Source organism: Cariama cristata, unplaced genomic scaffold (genome assembly GCF_000690535.1).
Source record: "Cariama cristata isolate BGI_N322 unplaced genomic scaffold, ASM69053v1 scaffold13204, whole genome shotgun sequence".
Taxonomy (NCBI): Eukaryota; Metazoa; Chordata; class Aves; order Cariamiformes; family Cariamidae; genus Cariama; species Cariama cristata.
Window position 1 is genome coordinate 6,507 of NW_009614722.1, and position 15,540 is coordinate 22,046.

The 15,540-nt window shown below is 45.0% G+C and overlaps 2 protein-coding genes across 2 annotated transcripts in view; one reads left to right on the top strand and one right to left on the bottom strand.

Annotated features, from left to right (window-relative positions):
- Window positions 1–56, bottom strand: part of BRIX1 (BRX1, biogenesis of ribosomes, homolog (S. cerevisiae)) — a 6,277-nt gene extending 6,221 nt beyond the window's left edge. Inside the window, exon 1 of the mRNA XM_009699540.1 lies at window positions 32–56. Coding sequence (XP_009697842.1) covers window positions 32–56 — 25 coding nt within the window. The remainder of the gene's footprint in view (window positions 1–31) is intronic.
- Window positions 57–205: 149 nt separating this feature from the next.
- Window positions 206–6,730, top strand: RAD1 (RAD1 checkpoint DNA exonuclease). Its single transcript, XM_009699541.1, has 5 exons — window positions 206–400; window positions 2,941–3,049; window positions 5,419–5,677; window positions 6,032–6,130; window positions 6,466–6,730. The coding sequence occupies exons 1-5, from the start codon at window positions 206–208 to the stop codon at window positions 6,647–6,649; spliced, it is 846 nt and encodes a 281-aa protein (XP_009697843.1). The 3' UTR covers window positions 6,650–6,730.
- Window positions 6,731–15,540: the final 8,810 nt, after the last annotated feature.

The window sequence follows — 15,540 nt, forward strand, 5'->3', positions numbered from 1 at the left end:
ACCCGTCCCGGCGGACGCACATCCGAGCCATCATGCTTTCTCTTGGCAGCCGCCATCTCGATGGCACCACGCCGTGCCCACAGTCGCTCGCACTTCCGGCCCCTTTGCACTTCCGGTTCGTGTGGGCGTCCGGTCCTCTCGCACTTCCGTCCCTTGCACTTCCGGCTTCCTCCGGAAGCGCTGTGGGAGCGGCGAAGTGGGCGCCATGCCGCTGTCCGCGCAGCCGCCTGCCAGCGGCGAGCCGTACGTCCTGGCCGCCAGCCTGGACAACGCCCGCCACCTCTCCAGCCTCCTCAGGGCCGTCCACTTCCAGGACCACGCTACCTGCTTCGCCACGGCCAACGGCCTCAGGGTGACGGTGGAGGACGCCAAATGCATCCAGGCCAACGCCTTCATCCAGGTGGGCGCTGCGCCCCCCGCCCGGGCTGCAGGCCAGGCTGCTGCTGGCGAGGCAACCCCTCCCCGGCGTTAGCGGTGCGGAGGGGCTGGTACCGCTGTTAGAGACCTTAGAAAGGCCCCAGTTACGTGGTAGAGGAGTTTTACAGCAAGTTTACCCGCAGAGAAGGGGAGACTTTACTGAAACCACGACATAGCTGTGGGGATCTGACGTGAAGGAAGTGCTGTGATGAGGCTGTGGTCATTTATGAGATGTCTGTGCTATTGAAAGACCGAGCTCAGTGCCTAGTTTGTTTATGCATGCCTGCTTTTGTGATGAGCTTGCACCCTTGTTTAATGTACTGGCACCTGCTAAGCCCACTGCTCCTTCTGACCAACCGTTCTTAGATGCATGAGCAAGTTCATAAAGTATCTGTCAGTCTTTGAGTACTTTTATTATGTTTCATCCGAAAGACAAAAAGTTGAATTTAAAAATTCTCTGAAAGGGAGTACAATTCACAGATGCTGGGCTAAACTGAGAGCTTCCAAACACAGGGCAGAAACGTGTTTCATCACAAGACTGGAGCGGTGATCTGCACCTTTCACTCTCTAATTCTACCTGTGCTGAACTTTGCCCAGAAAGGATGCTTGAGGGGTTATGTGCAGACAGAGCATCTCAGCTACAGTGAACTGTACATATAGGCAGCTTTAAATAGCAATCTAAATTATTTCTTCTTAACTTGCATTTAATGTAAGATCAAAAGCAGCTTTGCTTGCTTTTCTGCTACTTCTTTTGTAGCTGTGACTGCTGATTTTGCTTCATTTTAATTTTTTAAGGCACACTTTTAATTTTTTCATCTTTTAACAATTGTTTACTTTCTGAGTGGTTTTGTTTATTTGTTTGTATTTAATACCTATCCGACTTGTAAATGCTTTGTTCATAAGAAGAGACATCATGCTGGTTCTTGTTTTTGAAAGCATGTATGGTACTGGAGATGTAAATGGAAGGGGTGAGGAATATTTTATGGTAGTAATTTTACCCTTCTCTTTAGAGTCTGTGTCTTTGCTATCTGTGAAACCACAGCCTGAGCTGTGTGTGAAAGGGCAGAAGCCTGAGGCTCCCTGTTCATGCGTTTCCCCTTGCTTCCTCCTGCTTCTTGCTGCACGGTCCTTGTTTATATCAGTGCTGTATTTGTTTGGTTAGCTTTCTGGTATTTGAGTGAGTTAAAGTGGTTCATGAAGCGACCAGCGCGTGCTAGTGAAAGTTAAGCAGTGGGCACATATGGGCTGGAGCAGAGGACCAGTGATTGGAGGTTCCTTTGACAGTGTTGAGCTGTCAAGTATAGAACAGAATAGTTCCAGTTGGAAGGAGCTTACAACGGTCATCTGTTCCAAATGCCTGACCACTTCAGGGCTGACCAAAAGTTAAAGCCTGTTGTTAAGGGCATTGTCCAAGTACCTCAGAAACACTGACAGGCATGGGGTGTAGACCACCTCTCTAGGAAGTCTGTTCCAGTGTTTGACCACCCTCTCAGTAAAGAAATGCTGCCTAATGTCCAGTCTGAACCTACTCTGGTGCAGCTTTGAACCATTCCCACACGTCCTGTCACTGAGTCCCAGCGAGAAGAGCTCAGCACCTCCCTCTCCACGTCCCCTCCTCAGGAAGCTGCAGAGAGCAATGAGGTCGCCCCTCAGCCTCCTTCTCTCCAAACTAGACAAGCCCAGAGTCCTCAGCCGCTCCTCACAGGACATGCCTTCCAGCCCTCTCACCGCCTCTGTTACCCTCCTCTGGACACATTCAAGGACCTTCATGACCTTCTTAAGTTGTGGTGCCCAGAACTGCACCCAGTGCTCAGGGTGAGGCCGCACCAAGGCTGAAGACAGGGGGACGATCCCCTCTTTTGCCCGGCTGGTGATGCTGTGCTTGATGCACCCCAGGATGTGCTTTGCTCTCTTGACTGCCAATAAAAATGTGTAACTGCTTTTTCAAAAGCACCTCACATCACCCTGCTTTATTTCTGAGTTACCACAAAGCAGCTAGTGCCCTATGGCAAACGGGGTAGCCTGGAGTAGATTACCCCTACAGACTAGTCAAAGGCATGTTTCAGCGCATTTCAGTGTGGTGAACTCATTTCATGTTGTGTTCCATTCTTACGTATTTTTGTTATTTGAAATGTTTGTTCATGCTCCGAATGAGGAAAAGGAAGTAAGTAATGTTTCTGGAGAAGGGTGATACCTTGTGTAATTGCCTGAATGTTTCCAGCACCAGAAGTAGGCGGGCTAGGCTTTAACATTTGTAGCTTAGTTTTACAGCTATGAAAGACAAGTGTTTACATTTCTCATGCTTATGCCATGCTACTTTGTTTCAACTGTGACCTGATTTTACTTCATCAGTTCTGAGGTTGAAGAACCGTTTTTCTTTAGTCGATGTTCTATTACGTGTAGAAATCACTTTGTATTGCACAGATCTCTGAAAGGGAAAGTGCTGAATTTAAGGAAATAAGTGTAAACTGTAAAACAACTGCAGAAACTTCCCTCTCTTCATCTCTTTCCTTTCTCTCTCAGGCAGAAATTTTTCAGGAATTTGCTGTTCAGGAGGAATCGGTGACATTCCGAATCAATTTGTCTGTTCTTCTCGACTGCTTGACCATTTTTGGCACCAGTTCTTTGCCAGGTATCGTGGGTATTTACCTTGACAGTGTATGTGTATTGCCTGTAATCACATAGTGGAACCTGTACAAAACTGTAGGGAGGTTTCCAGTCTTGGAAAAACTTCTGACTTCCTCACCTTAAGTCCTTCTGAGCATGGCAGCTATTGCTGTTAAGCAGGATCCATCCTGTTTTCTTAAGCTAATACAAGTGTGTGCTGTGGTAACAGTCAGTGGAGACAAGAAAGGAGCTGATGGATGTGAGCCTCACCAGTGTGTCAGGGACCTCTGAAGCAGGAGAGGCTAAAGGAGGCTGATTCAGTTTGGAAGATGGAATAAAGGTATTTGTCTGTGTGGTGCTATTGGGATAACTGAAAAACAGAGGAGTCTTCCTATGAAGACAATGTTTCCTGAATCTGTGTAAGGCACAAAAGAACCACTTGTTTTGGGAGAGAACCATTTTGTGGCATGAGGTCCAGTGAACAGCCCCAGCTTCTACCCTTGCTCTGGTTTGGGGCTGAAGATATCAAATAGCTTCTGTAATCTTGATAAGAAAACATGTCAAGTAATTTGTTCAGGCATCTTTGGCAAGTTGTGTGATGTATAGGCTGGAGTTCTGACCCTGAGGCCTGTGCTATACCGTAGGACTGACGTGCCATGACTCCCTTTCCTGTCGATCTGTTTTCAGTCCAGGACCCAGATCACCCATGTCACACAAATGCTAATTTGTTCCCCAGCACCCTTCACTTGAGGGGAAAACCCAGCTACAACTGGCAGAATAGTTCCTCTGCAGCCGATTCAGGGTAGTCAGTATGGATGTAGGGAGCACCCAGGTTCCCTCTACTAGGGACGGTGCTTCACACTGTCACGTGCTTTTAAGTGGCCAGCATCAGGCTAAAAGACTACTGCTTGGGCAAGCTAGGGCAGCCTCTTGCCAGACCTGCCAGTTTGAGCTGAAAAAGCACAAAAGCTGTCAGTACATCTTAAGGCCACAGGGGATCCACATTGGGCTTACAAGACACACTAATTGCTGTGAACTGTAGCAGAGATCAGCACACTGAGAGACAGTATAGGTGTAGCTTGGAGTTTGTCTTGCTAACAAAAAAATTTGTATCAACTTAGTAATACATGTAATCTCTTTTCCAATATTTCTGTGGTTTGTACAACCCTGGAACATCCAGCTACCTCAGGAACATTAACAATGTATGTGTGAATTAGGAGACGTTCTGGTGCAGATTTACTTGGCTTGAAGAAGTCTGCAGGGGTTCCAGGTAGCACCATCAGTTCACTGTGCTCCTGCTCCCAGTGCAATAGCTGTTATATGGCACCTTCTGTTCCTTCCCTTCTTCAGGCTACACTTGCGTTTGTTTTGTGAGTATTATCTCCAGCTTGCAGATAAGGTACTGAGGAATGATACTTCTCTAAGGTCTCACAAGAATTCTGCAGCTGGATTGGGTAGCGCTTCAGGTGCTGTAAGAGCACTTTAGGTCTTGCTTATCAAGTGTGTGAATTACAAAAGTCAAGTAGACTGTATTACTGATCCTGTTTGTTCTCTTTTAAGTGACAGAGGTGTGTGGGAAGCTGCCTTCACAATTATGTACACTGATATTGAATTACATGAACCCATTTGTTTAAACAGAAAAACCCCAAGTCTTAGCAAATTTTATTTCCTATAAATTAATTCTTTTTTTTAGTTGATGGTTGTTCAAAAAATATTTTCACAAGCAAAAATAACTACAAATTAGCATGACTGTACGGATGCTACAGGATGCATTGTGTACTCACAGGGAGCAGGATGATACCATGACAGAGTTTTTGGACAGTCCTACTGTTGCAGCTGTGTGTTGAACTCCACATTCCTCTGCTGTTTCTGTTGTGACTCTAAGCTAAAGACCTAAGTCAACTGTACTAAACAGCGCCCTGATTTTGGGAGTCCAAACATTCAGATTATACTTACCTAGGAGAAGGAGGATGTGACCATAATGCAAGCTAAGCTGCGTTAACTTCAGTTTGGATTGCAAAAGTAACAAGATTAGTAAAGAAGGATAGTGTGAGCCAGAGAGAGCCTCAGGACCATGGAGGATATTCCAGTTCCACTAAACTATTTGTAGCATATCCAGCTTCATTGTCATGCTAGTGTTACCCATTTGGTACGTGGAAGAATTGAACTGGTGTCTACATATAAATCTTACAATTTTGCTGCATAACTGTGAGCGCTTCATAGGGCATCTAGGAGGCTGCGCTAGGCGTGCTGCACTAGTGTATTGGACTCTGGACCAAACATGCTAAATCAAATTGATCTGTGCCCGATATGCCAGCAAAATGTGAATTTTCTAAAGTGATCAGATGTGCTAGCTAGCACTCTGAAGAATGTATATTTCATTGTCTTTTTCAGGAACATCAACGGCCCTTAGGATGTGTTACCGTGGTTATGGTTATCCCTTGATGCTGTTCTTGGAAGAAGGAGGAGTAGTGACAGTGTGCAAAATTAACACTCAAGAACCTGATGAGTTGTTAGACTTTGATTTCTGCAGTACAAAGGTTGTTAATAAAATTATCCTGCAGTCAGAGGGGCTACGAGAAGCATTTGCTGAACTGGATATGACCAGTGAAGTTCTGCAGATTACCATGTCTCCAGATAAACCCTACTTCAGGTACTGGAAACTACAATTTCTAATCAAATATTCATGTTTGGCCTCCATTGGTAAGGACTGGAAGTTTTCAGGATGAAGAAGGGGGAGCTATTTTAGAATATTGCTTTATTTGAAGAAGAATTGTAATGAGTGTAGCAAATCACAATATGTAATCTAATTAACATAGTAATGAATATATTGACAACCAGGTAAATGTGACACTGATGCAGATGGTTTAGCATTTTTAATTAAATAAAGCAACAGAAAAAATACTGTTTTGTGAAACAGCTATTGCGTTATGCAAGATGACTCATTCTGTTGAGTTTTTAGAGGGCTGTGATCAGGTATTTTGAGATGGTGACTTTTGCCTTCCAGGTTATCCACTTTTGGAAATGCAGGAAGTGCACATCTGGACTACCCTAAGGACTCTGATTTGATGGAAGCATTCCACTGTAACCAGACCCAGACAAACAGGTTAGGAAGTCTGTGATCAGTGCCTTCTGTGGCAGTTCACGTGTTCTTGCTGGAAAGTTTAAAAAACTGTTTTTGTGTTACTGTAACATTTATTTCACAAGTATGGAGGCAAAAAAAGTACTTCCCATCTGATAAAAGTCTCTGTGTGTGATCATAAACGATACTAAGCAATGATAATGTCTGTCCAATGTTGTTACCAGGAAAAGATCAAATTAGATCAAATTAGCATGTTGCTAATTGTTTTTTAGTTATCCTGTGGCTTTAATTTGGAGTAATTTTCAGTGCCTCTCTGTACAGTGTATTTTTTTCAGATTACTTTTCTTTTTTCCCTGCAGATACAAGATTTCTTTACTTAAACCATCTACAAAAGCACTGGCTTTGTCTTGTAAAGTCTCCATTCGAACAGATGCTCAAGGATTTCTTTCACTGCAGTATATGATTAGGAATGAAGATGGACAGATCTGTTTTGTGGAATACTATTGTTGCCCTGATGAGGATATTACTGAAGCAGAACTGTAGGTGTATGTTGTTTTGGCATCTATATTCTATTATGGATTTATAAAATGCTATATTTTTTTATAAAACTGAATGAAAGCTGTAAAGATTGATAGACTTGATATGGTCTTCTTTTTTTAACTCTAGAATTAGAAATATGAAGACTTCCTTTTTATTCTCTTGCAAACATTTCTTAGCCTTGACTCAAAAAACTGAAGCTGAAAAAGGAAAAAGGGGAGTTGCTCTCCTATAACCACTGCTTCCAGCACAGATGTTAAAGTAGTGTTTGTGTAATACGTTGCTGCTTTTTACAGTGTTCTCCAAGAATTTTTGTTGGTGTTTTGTTTTTTGTCTTTGGCTTGCTCTAAGCAATTACACAAGGGAAAATCTGAATACTAGCTGTATGTTAGCCAGTTAACTTCCAATGACTTAAAAATAAACCCAAATTTGTCTTGAAAGAGGATCACATTTTCAAACTGATTTCTTAATAGCAGCAGGTGGTTTCTTTCTGGCAAATGCTGACATGTTTTACTGGTGAAGCTACTAGGCTCCTCCTCATCTTGATTAATTCTTAATATAACTCAATTCCTTGGAATTTCGTCTGATACCAATTTACCCTGTTGTCTGCAGTGCTGGTGTTGAATTGTTAAATTAAGATAGAAACCAGGATTTACTTACTCATTACTCACAACTGTTCTGGCAACATTATTATTTTGTATCTAGTAATTTATTACGCATTCACAAGAATGCGGCTGCTGAAATGTTTCTGTATGTACATGTGCCTGTTCCTACCCTGCTACTCTCTGCTAATGCTGTTAAGAATCCTAAGAAGAGAGAAAAGTTTCATATTTGAAATTATTTGTGAAATTAATTTACCTTCTCAATAGCCTTTTTTTAAGCAGCAGGAGAGACTCCTAAACTGAAGTAAACTAATGTCTGCCTGTGTCCCATGGAGTGGTGTATTCATATCACTGCTAAAAACGGGCCTAACCTCTTACTGAAAAGGGAGTGCGGTTTCTGGAGAGTTTTCTGCAGTGGTCGACTTTGCAAAACAGTGAGGTGGGCTGTACTTGGGTCAAAAGCTGCACGTCCACTTTCGCAGCTCTACGTTGCACACAGCCTGCTCAAAACAGGAGGTTGATCGAACCAGCTGGGCGTTGTACCAGATGCAGAGACTTGCAAATGAGAATTGCAAGAGGCTGAAGCCTTCCTGCCTTGCTGCCATCGGATGCGACTCAAGGGTCAGCGGCCTGTGGGTAGTTTCTACAGCTTTAGAATGTAGTCAAGTTTTGTTCTTTGTCAGAAAGATGAGGTCGTGCTTTGCATATGTGGAAAACAGTATGTTCATGTGTTACTGAGTTGATTGCTCCACAATTCAACAGAATCCAAGTACTTTGGGTTTATTTTAAGTTTAAAATGCTTTTGTTGACCATTTTTCACCTCTTGCTTATGTCAGCAAGAGTATACTTTCAGAGTACACAGTGTCAGCAGTTCACTTTTGCTGTCTTCTGTGCAGATCATCCATTTATTGCAATAAATTTTACATTTAAAAAACAATTATGAATCTTTGAAATACAGGACCGGTAAAGATACCCAATAATATTCTAAATTACTGTTATTTACCTTTTTTTTTTTTCTTCTTCAAACTTAAGCATTCAGTATAGGTGAATTTCCTTTTGGCTTACTGTCTCAATTTCTTCAGGGGAAAAAAAAAATTATTATGGTCTCATTGGGAGTTAATATTATCCATGACTACTGAGTGTTAAGAATGATTTACGTAATCTCTGGGTGACAGGATAAAAATTAAACAGAACACATCACTTTCTTAGTGTGATTTATTTTAGAGCATCAAAGTTCCTGGTATTGTGTTCAAGAACATTACTGTGGTTTAACATTTGTATTTTTATATAATTGCCTACAGATGTACTACATTACTTCTTAGAATAGTACTTTTAACAGTTTCTTCTATAACCTACCAACAGTGATCACGGAAATAATATCCTAAGAAGTTAGAACGCCACAAAATACCAGAAAGTAACTGTTGCATTTCGTAAATAATAGCTATTGCAGACATGCATGATTTGTGCAAGACTTACCATCTGTACCCCAACTGGGCTAAGTCAGGGCGTAGACTCAGAAAGGTGGGGAGGTGCTTGTGCACCTCGTGCCTTTGTGGATATGGTTCTAGGTGGACAAAAACATGGCAAGTTTGGGCTACAGACTCCTTGCAGTAAGGCAAAGAGTGGATTTATGTTCCAGCTGTGGTGGATTCTATTACATCTCTGCCTTCAAACACGGTAAAACAAGAAGGGTGAAGAGAATGACTGGAAGGCTACTGTGCATCTTTTTGACCTGGTAAGTCACTTAAATTCTGCAAACCTCCACTCTTAGATTAGATTTAATTTCCTGCCACACTTTGCATGAGATCCAGAACTCAGGTGACTACCTTTACTGCGTTTTCTCTCTTCTACTTGACAAGTCTTTTCCCCTTGCAGACAACAGGAAACCTGCAGCAGAAGAAACATCCTAGTTCATGTTTTCTCCTTTAGTAGTATCACAGAACAGACTTGTCATGACTCAAATTTTGGCCACCTGCTTCTTATAAAATGGTACATATAAGTAATCAGAATAACTGGTGGTTTAAACTAAAAACATTTCCTGGAGGTGGGAACTGGAACTACCGTTTTCCACCCAAGTTCAATATAGCAGTAGTAGGTGCTGCCTGGCTGCTCTGAGTTACTGCATTTGCAGCTCTGGGCAACTCAGAGGCCACGGAAGTGACTTTTCCTCCAATTATTTTGATTCGTGTTTTTCTGAGTAAAAATTGACCTCAAGTCTTCAAGAAGGCATTTCTTTTATTTTACCTGAAAACCGTTACCAATAAGCCTTGGGTCCCATCAGTCTGCTAAGATACTGGAACCCAAAATAATGACTTTGGCTCCTGGTCCTGACAATCTTTATGCGACAGAACACCAGCGATGCCAGTGCTAATGTTACCTCTTGCCTCTCAACATGTTGAGAAGTTCTTGTGTCTCTCTGGCTTTCACATGTCGAGGCCTAGCCACAACCGTTTGTATCTGTAAAGACTGTTGAGCACAAAATTCCCCAAAAGTAATCGAGTTCTATACCTTTGTTTCAAAGTTAGTCATGGGAAAGAGTCAGTTGCTTAATTATGTGTGGATTTATAAGGAAATATATTCTACTTTTGACTAGATGGGTCTTTAGTGAGGTTAGCAGAGTTGTTGGAAAAGTTGAGATAAGCTACATGCTGTTTCCTTTAGGTATCTGTTTTGTACTTTTTTGTAGCAGCTTGTAAACCCGTAAGAATCCAGCAGGTGGGTCTTACCAAAATGAGTGTGTAGAAATTATATAAATAATTAACACTGAACAGTCCTTTTGATGGTAGAACACTAACATTAAACTGAACAAATACGAAATTAATTTTAAAATTGAGCTGTTACAGAACAGCTTGATGCCTTCCCATTGAGACGGAAACTCACTTATAAATGAATCTGAGGGAGGGCAGGACCACTTTGGTATAAAGGGAAGCTGAGGGACACAAGAGGCTGCTTCTTTCCTTAGCTGGGCTCTAACAACTAAAAGGGTAGTGCATTAGGGTTGCTAAATCTAATTGTAAGAGCTCTGTAAGGGAGTGAGTGTTGCAGGGAAATGTAATCAGGTGCCCACACAGCTCTCATCTATTTGTGGAGTTAATAGACAGTGAGAAGTGGGCTTGAACATCCACCATGAATGTGAATGTCATTCTATGCCAGTATCCTTGGCCTCCATGGAGAAATACACCCAAAGGAAGTCTGGAAAGATCTGAACTGCACAACAAAGAAGCCCAGGAAAATCTCCCCTTTTGTTATACTATTGAAAATCTGCCCCAACGAAGGGCAGAGAGATGGTGGGAATCTCACTCCCTCCAAAGGAATGGCATGCAGCAGCATTTGGTGAGTTCAGGTCAGCACTTCCAAAATCCCCTGAGCCCAGTCATTTATTTTGCAGATCAAAAACCCAGAGAGCCACCAGTCAAAAACTAGATGTTCAGCTTGGCTTCTTGATGGCTGGCTCTTGCGGATGAGCCTGGAGGGGGTGTTGGGTTTTCTAGTCTCCTGGTGTGAGGCTCAGGGAAGGGATGATGAAAGCTATCCATGGAGAATTTAGCAGCCTCCTACCCTTCCAGCTCAGATTGGACCATGGGGTTAACCAAAAATGAGCAAGCCAGCAGAAAGCTGGAGGCCTTGGTGCCTTATTTCCTTTATTTCTCTAATTAGATAACAAATCTATCTACATATGTGTGGATTTTACCCCATAAATGCCAAGAGAGTGCAGCAATGGATTTGCAGCATGAAGAGACGCATGAATCCACTCCACCCAGCCAGGCAGTAACTGCAGGGGGTTTGCAGCAACACCAAACTGCAGTGTCTCGCTCTGCTTGAAAACCAGACAGCTGTCCAAGGAGACAGACTCCTCTTAAGATTGCATCCGCAGCTCAGCACAGTCCAGAAATGAGAGGAGCAAGCATTTAGGTGCAAAGCTGCTCCCACAAACTGATGCAGCGCAGACTGAGTGCCCTGGTGCTGGTTCCCAGGCCACACTGACCTGTGCAGACGCTGCATGAGATGCTCCTGGGCATGGAGGGGCTCTGGGACTGCACAGCCAGGGTTTGCACTGCGGAAACCTCACCTTGCAGATTACAGGGCCACCTGCAAAGAGGAGTGGGCTAATCCAGAGCTGTGCTGGGCAGTTATTTGCAACTACTGCTGATTAGCCTCAGCCAGCACCATGGCAGGGCCCATCTCAAGCAGTGTAATGATAGGGGTGGTCTTGTTCCAGCATTTGAAAATATTCCTGGCCACTTGTATAGGTGTGGCCCGATGAATCACCAAGAACATGTTTCTTCTCCTCATAGTTTTACAATAGTCTCTTTACCCCAACAAAGAGAGACATTCACTCTCCTAATAAACTAAATAGAGGCATGAAACAGGTTTCAGAGGAGCTGGGGTAAACCCAGGCTGTTGCCTGCTCACAGCACAGGGGCATGTGTCCCCTGCAAGCAATCACTCTGTGGAGGTGACCAAGGGTCCCGGGCAGGCATGAGCTGCACGGGGCTGCGGAAGAGCAACTGATGCAGCTGCACGCCCTGCTCTTCCGTGCTACAACCCAGACTGGGCAATCACGCACCGCTTTAGTTATAGAGTTATTTGCAAGGGAACACACTGCCAGAGACCCATCAGCCAAAGCACCTGCAGAGGAAACTCAGCCAGCCTGCCCCTCACCAGTTGTTCGATGGTGATGTGATTTCTTCTTGCGGCAGCAAGGGCAGGAGTTATAGAAACATTGTGGATCCCACATAGCCACCCTCAGGCAGCACAGGGCTTTGGGGCAGTTCCACTCCCACCAGCTGCTCCCAAACCCTCTGTACACATTCTGCCAGGGACAAGGCAGGAGGAGCACTAACAGGGAGCATGCTGCCCTCCCCACATGTCTGCAGCTGGCTCTGCCTCATCTGGCCAGCTCTGCTCACACCCAGCTGTGGTCCCACCAGCTGCTGAATGCAGCACTGCTTTTTTGGGAGACCCGATTTCAATAGCAAGAGCCCAGAGGAGCTGTTTCTAGGAATGGAGCTGCTCAGACCTTTGTGCTTTTTTTTGGGCTCGAAAATGCAGCTTAATCCAGCTCCTCCCTTGCTCCCCAGCCTTTTCGTTAAGGGATGCCTCCCAGTGGGCTGCAAAATGCTTACAGAGAAGGAAGTGCATCCAGACATTTTTGGACAGGGCTTCCAAGCATGCAGTAGGGTGCAGGACTGTTGCCGCTTTAGGACAGGGGATGTAAGAAGACTGCTGTGGGTTCAAGCCCAGCCATCACCAGGGAGCGTTTTGGCTAATCCCAAAGGGAAGAGTGATCACTCCAGAGCAACAGGTTCCCATATGAGCACACTTGTGTTGATGCAGACAATGCTTGCCTCCCGAGAGCCGCCAAGCACAGGGTACCAGCTGCAGCATCGCTCCTGGGCAGGGTTAACAGCACATGGTGAGCATGTGGGCTGGTCGGGCAGGCAGGAGCAGACAGCTGCCTGCCGGGATGAGGGGAGACGGGCTCCAGCCCCGACCTCCTCGTGGGGGATGATGTCACCGAGATGTGCCTGTTCCCAATCTCCAGCTGCTGGTAGGAGGCCCCATTACCAACTGTCTGAGCATTTCAGGCTGTCGGAAAATGTACGAGGAGGGCCAACGCGGCAAATCTGGACAGATCAGCATGCAAGCAGGCTTTTAAAATAATAGACTGAAAAACTGATGATTGTGTAAATACCTGTGTTAAACTCATCAAATAAATCTGTCAGGCCAGCCAAAAGTTTGTAAACAGCAACAGATGCGTTGCCATAAAACGCCTCAGGAACTACAAGTCATATCACAAAACAGACCCTCCTGAAACCACTGGTGGAACTGGCATCTGCAGGACTAAAAGCACAAACATCTACTGCTTGTGCAAAGGGGCAAAACTGACCGTTAGAGGAACCTACCCCAGGATCCCATCAGCAGGTCTAACGAGACAGAGGCCATCAGTCCTCCTAGAAGACATTTTGTCACATTGGGGAATGCAATACTTGTAGGCGTTGAACAAAAAAGTACACCACTTTCACACCAGCAGCAGGATCCACTGGTGGGGCTGCTCTGTAGCTACAGAAATTGTATCTCAGGCTTCCTCAAATAACTAGAAACTTATTAAATCACAGACTTTAATTCACTTCAGCTGCAGTTCACCACTGTATATAATTCTAAGATAGACAGTTTATGGAAATGACTGTTAACATGAAGAGAATTAATTTGTTACTGCCCTGAGAACAACACGGACATAAAACCAAAACAAAGTATGGTTCTGGTCTGTGCTTAGTACCTCCGTTACTTATTTTCAAAAGGATTAGTGAAGAATCCGAATAGAGGAGGAGGCAGCAGGGATGAAGAAAAGCATTTGGAAACTTCACTTCTATGAAACGCTTTGCTGAGAATTGCCTTGCACCCACGAGCACCCGCAGTGACCAGCATTTGCAGAACTAGACAGTGTTGCTATAGATGCAGGTTTCAAGGTATTCAGGCAAACTCTTGAACTGTGGCTTGACATTAAATTCAGAGCACTTTTAGTGCACCCTGTGGCAGACCAAACCCACAGTTAATAGAGGCTTTAAACCACTGATCTGTCCTAAAAGCCTTGCACCCGTTCCTATTCGTTTGAAAAAATTTGCTGGCTTATGCTTGTACCTGCAGAGTATGTGCTGGGTTACATCATGTCTGCCTACGATGCTGCTCCGAAACCTCAACACCTAACTCCTCCAGGAGCTTTTCCGTGAGTTTACTCAACATGCAGCACCATGACCCACTGCACAGCTGCTTTTTAGCCTGGATCCCAAGACCTCCCACAGCGGCAGGCTGGGGCCCTGGCCCCACAGACAGATGAAGCTACAAGATGCTGCCTCTGCTCCAGGACCTGCCCTGAACTGGGAGGCCCAACCACACTGCTTGAGCCAGTGATTCTTCCCTGCAGCACATGGGTCTCTGCCATGTTTAAGGGCAGATTGCTTCAGCCTTTCGTGTCTGCCTTTTGCTCAGATGAACATTGGCATCAGCATGGAGAAAGCCCCAGGACACTTTGGTTGGCCCAACCAAAGCCAGAGCCTCCCTGGGGAAGATCAGATGGACCAAGGCTCATGTGGACACCCCTGCTCCGTTGCTGTGAGGCAGCTCTCCTCCTGTGGCTACACGGAGCCCCAGCCTCTTTGCTTATCCTCTTCCCACACACTCTAGGCTGGTACCCGACGCTGTCAAAGCCCCTCCAGAGAGCAGCTTTTATGGTCTAAACACAACATACATATAGCAACAGCAATTTATTTAGCTCTGAAACATTCAGAGCAGGGAAATCACACACCACCTACTTCCTTCCCACAGCCAGCCAGCCATCACTCAGGAAAACTCACATAACGTGAAGTGGGCTTTAAAACTAAATCGCAGCTCCACATAGCGATGCAGCATCTGCCAAGTGATTTCCTGCCAGTTTTTCCACTGGCCCTCTCTTGGTTGCTTCTCCTAGGGCACTGTGTTGTGGTTTACTGCAGCGCACAGCACCGTGGTCCTCCCTTGGCTTTTGCCGTCTTGTGCTGACACATAGCACATCGTCATTTAGTTGACCTGCGGAGTGGTGGAAGGCAAACCAGCAGGCCTTTCTGCCATCGGTGAGCCCCCTGCTCAGCCAGCACGAAGAAATACTAGCTTCTTACCTCCTACCTCTATCCATCAGGTACCTGAATAAATCATCTAGCAACTGTTTGTTTCACTCAATCTTGTGTTCCTCTGAAAAGCCAGCCTCAGGAGAATGACACTTACTTGATGCTCTTAGTTCTCCAGAAGTACATCTGTGCAGAAAAAACTCAAAACATACCAAAATCTGGAACAGTGAGACCAATGACCACTTTCCTTTTTCTGCGTAAGGGAACTGTGAGCAGGAAATAGCCAGAAGCTACAGCAGGAGCATGCACACACTTTGGCGAGGAAAGGAAGAAGAGGACGCTGCTGTCCTGCTCATGTGGAGCATGCCCAGGTAGCCAGGCTCATCTATGAGGGTCAACCACCCTTGAGCTCAACTACTGGCTATGTGCCACTACACGTTGCTGGAGCCAAATGATCTGCCTATCAAGGAGACATGGCACACTCCAAGAAGTCCTTGCCTGATTGGTGCTGAAATATCCTGCACCACTTCACTCTCCATCACCTTCTCACGCCCACCTGGGTTGGCAAAAGAGGGAGCCTGTGACAGCCAGATGCCAAACAATGACAGCAACACCTGCTTTCGGGGACTTTCACTTCCTTTCTCCAGCAAGAGAGGAAGGAGAAGGGGGGAAAAAGGGGGGGGAAAAGGGG

What these genes read in the sequence shown, in the direction of transcription:
- RAD1 (XM_009699541.1), top strand. Translation starts at nt 206, where the DNA reads ATGCCGCTGTCCGCGCAGCCGCCTGCCAGCGGCGAGCCGTACGTCCTG. An exon ending in AGGCCAACGCCTTCATCCAG is followed by an intron (nt 401 to 2,940) that starts GTGGGCGCTGCG and finishes TTTCTCTCTCAG; the next exon opens with GCAGAAATTTTTCAGGAATT. An exon ending in AACCAGACCCAGACAAACAG is followed by an intron (nt 6,131 to 6,465) that starts GTTAGGAAGTCT and finishes TTTTCCCTGCAG; the next exon opens with ATACAAGATTTCTTTACTTA.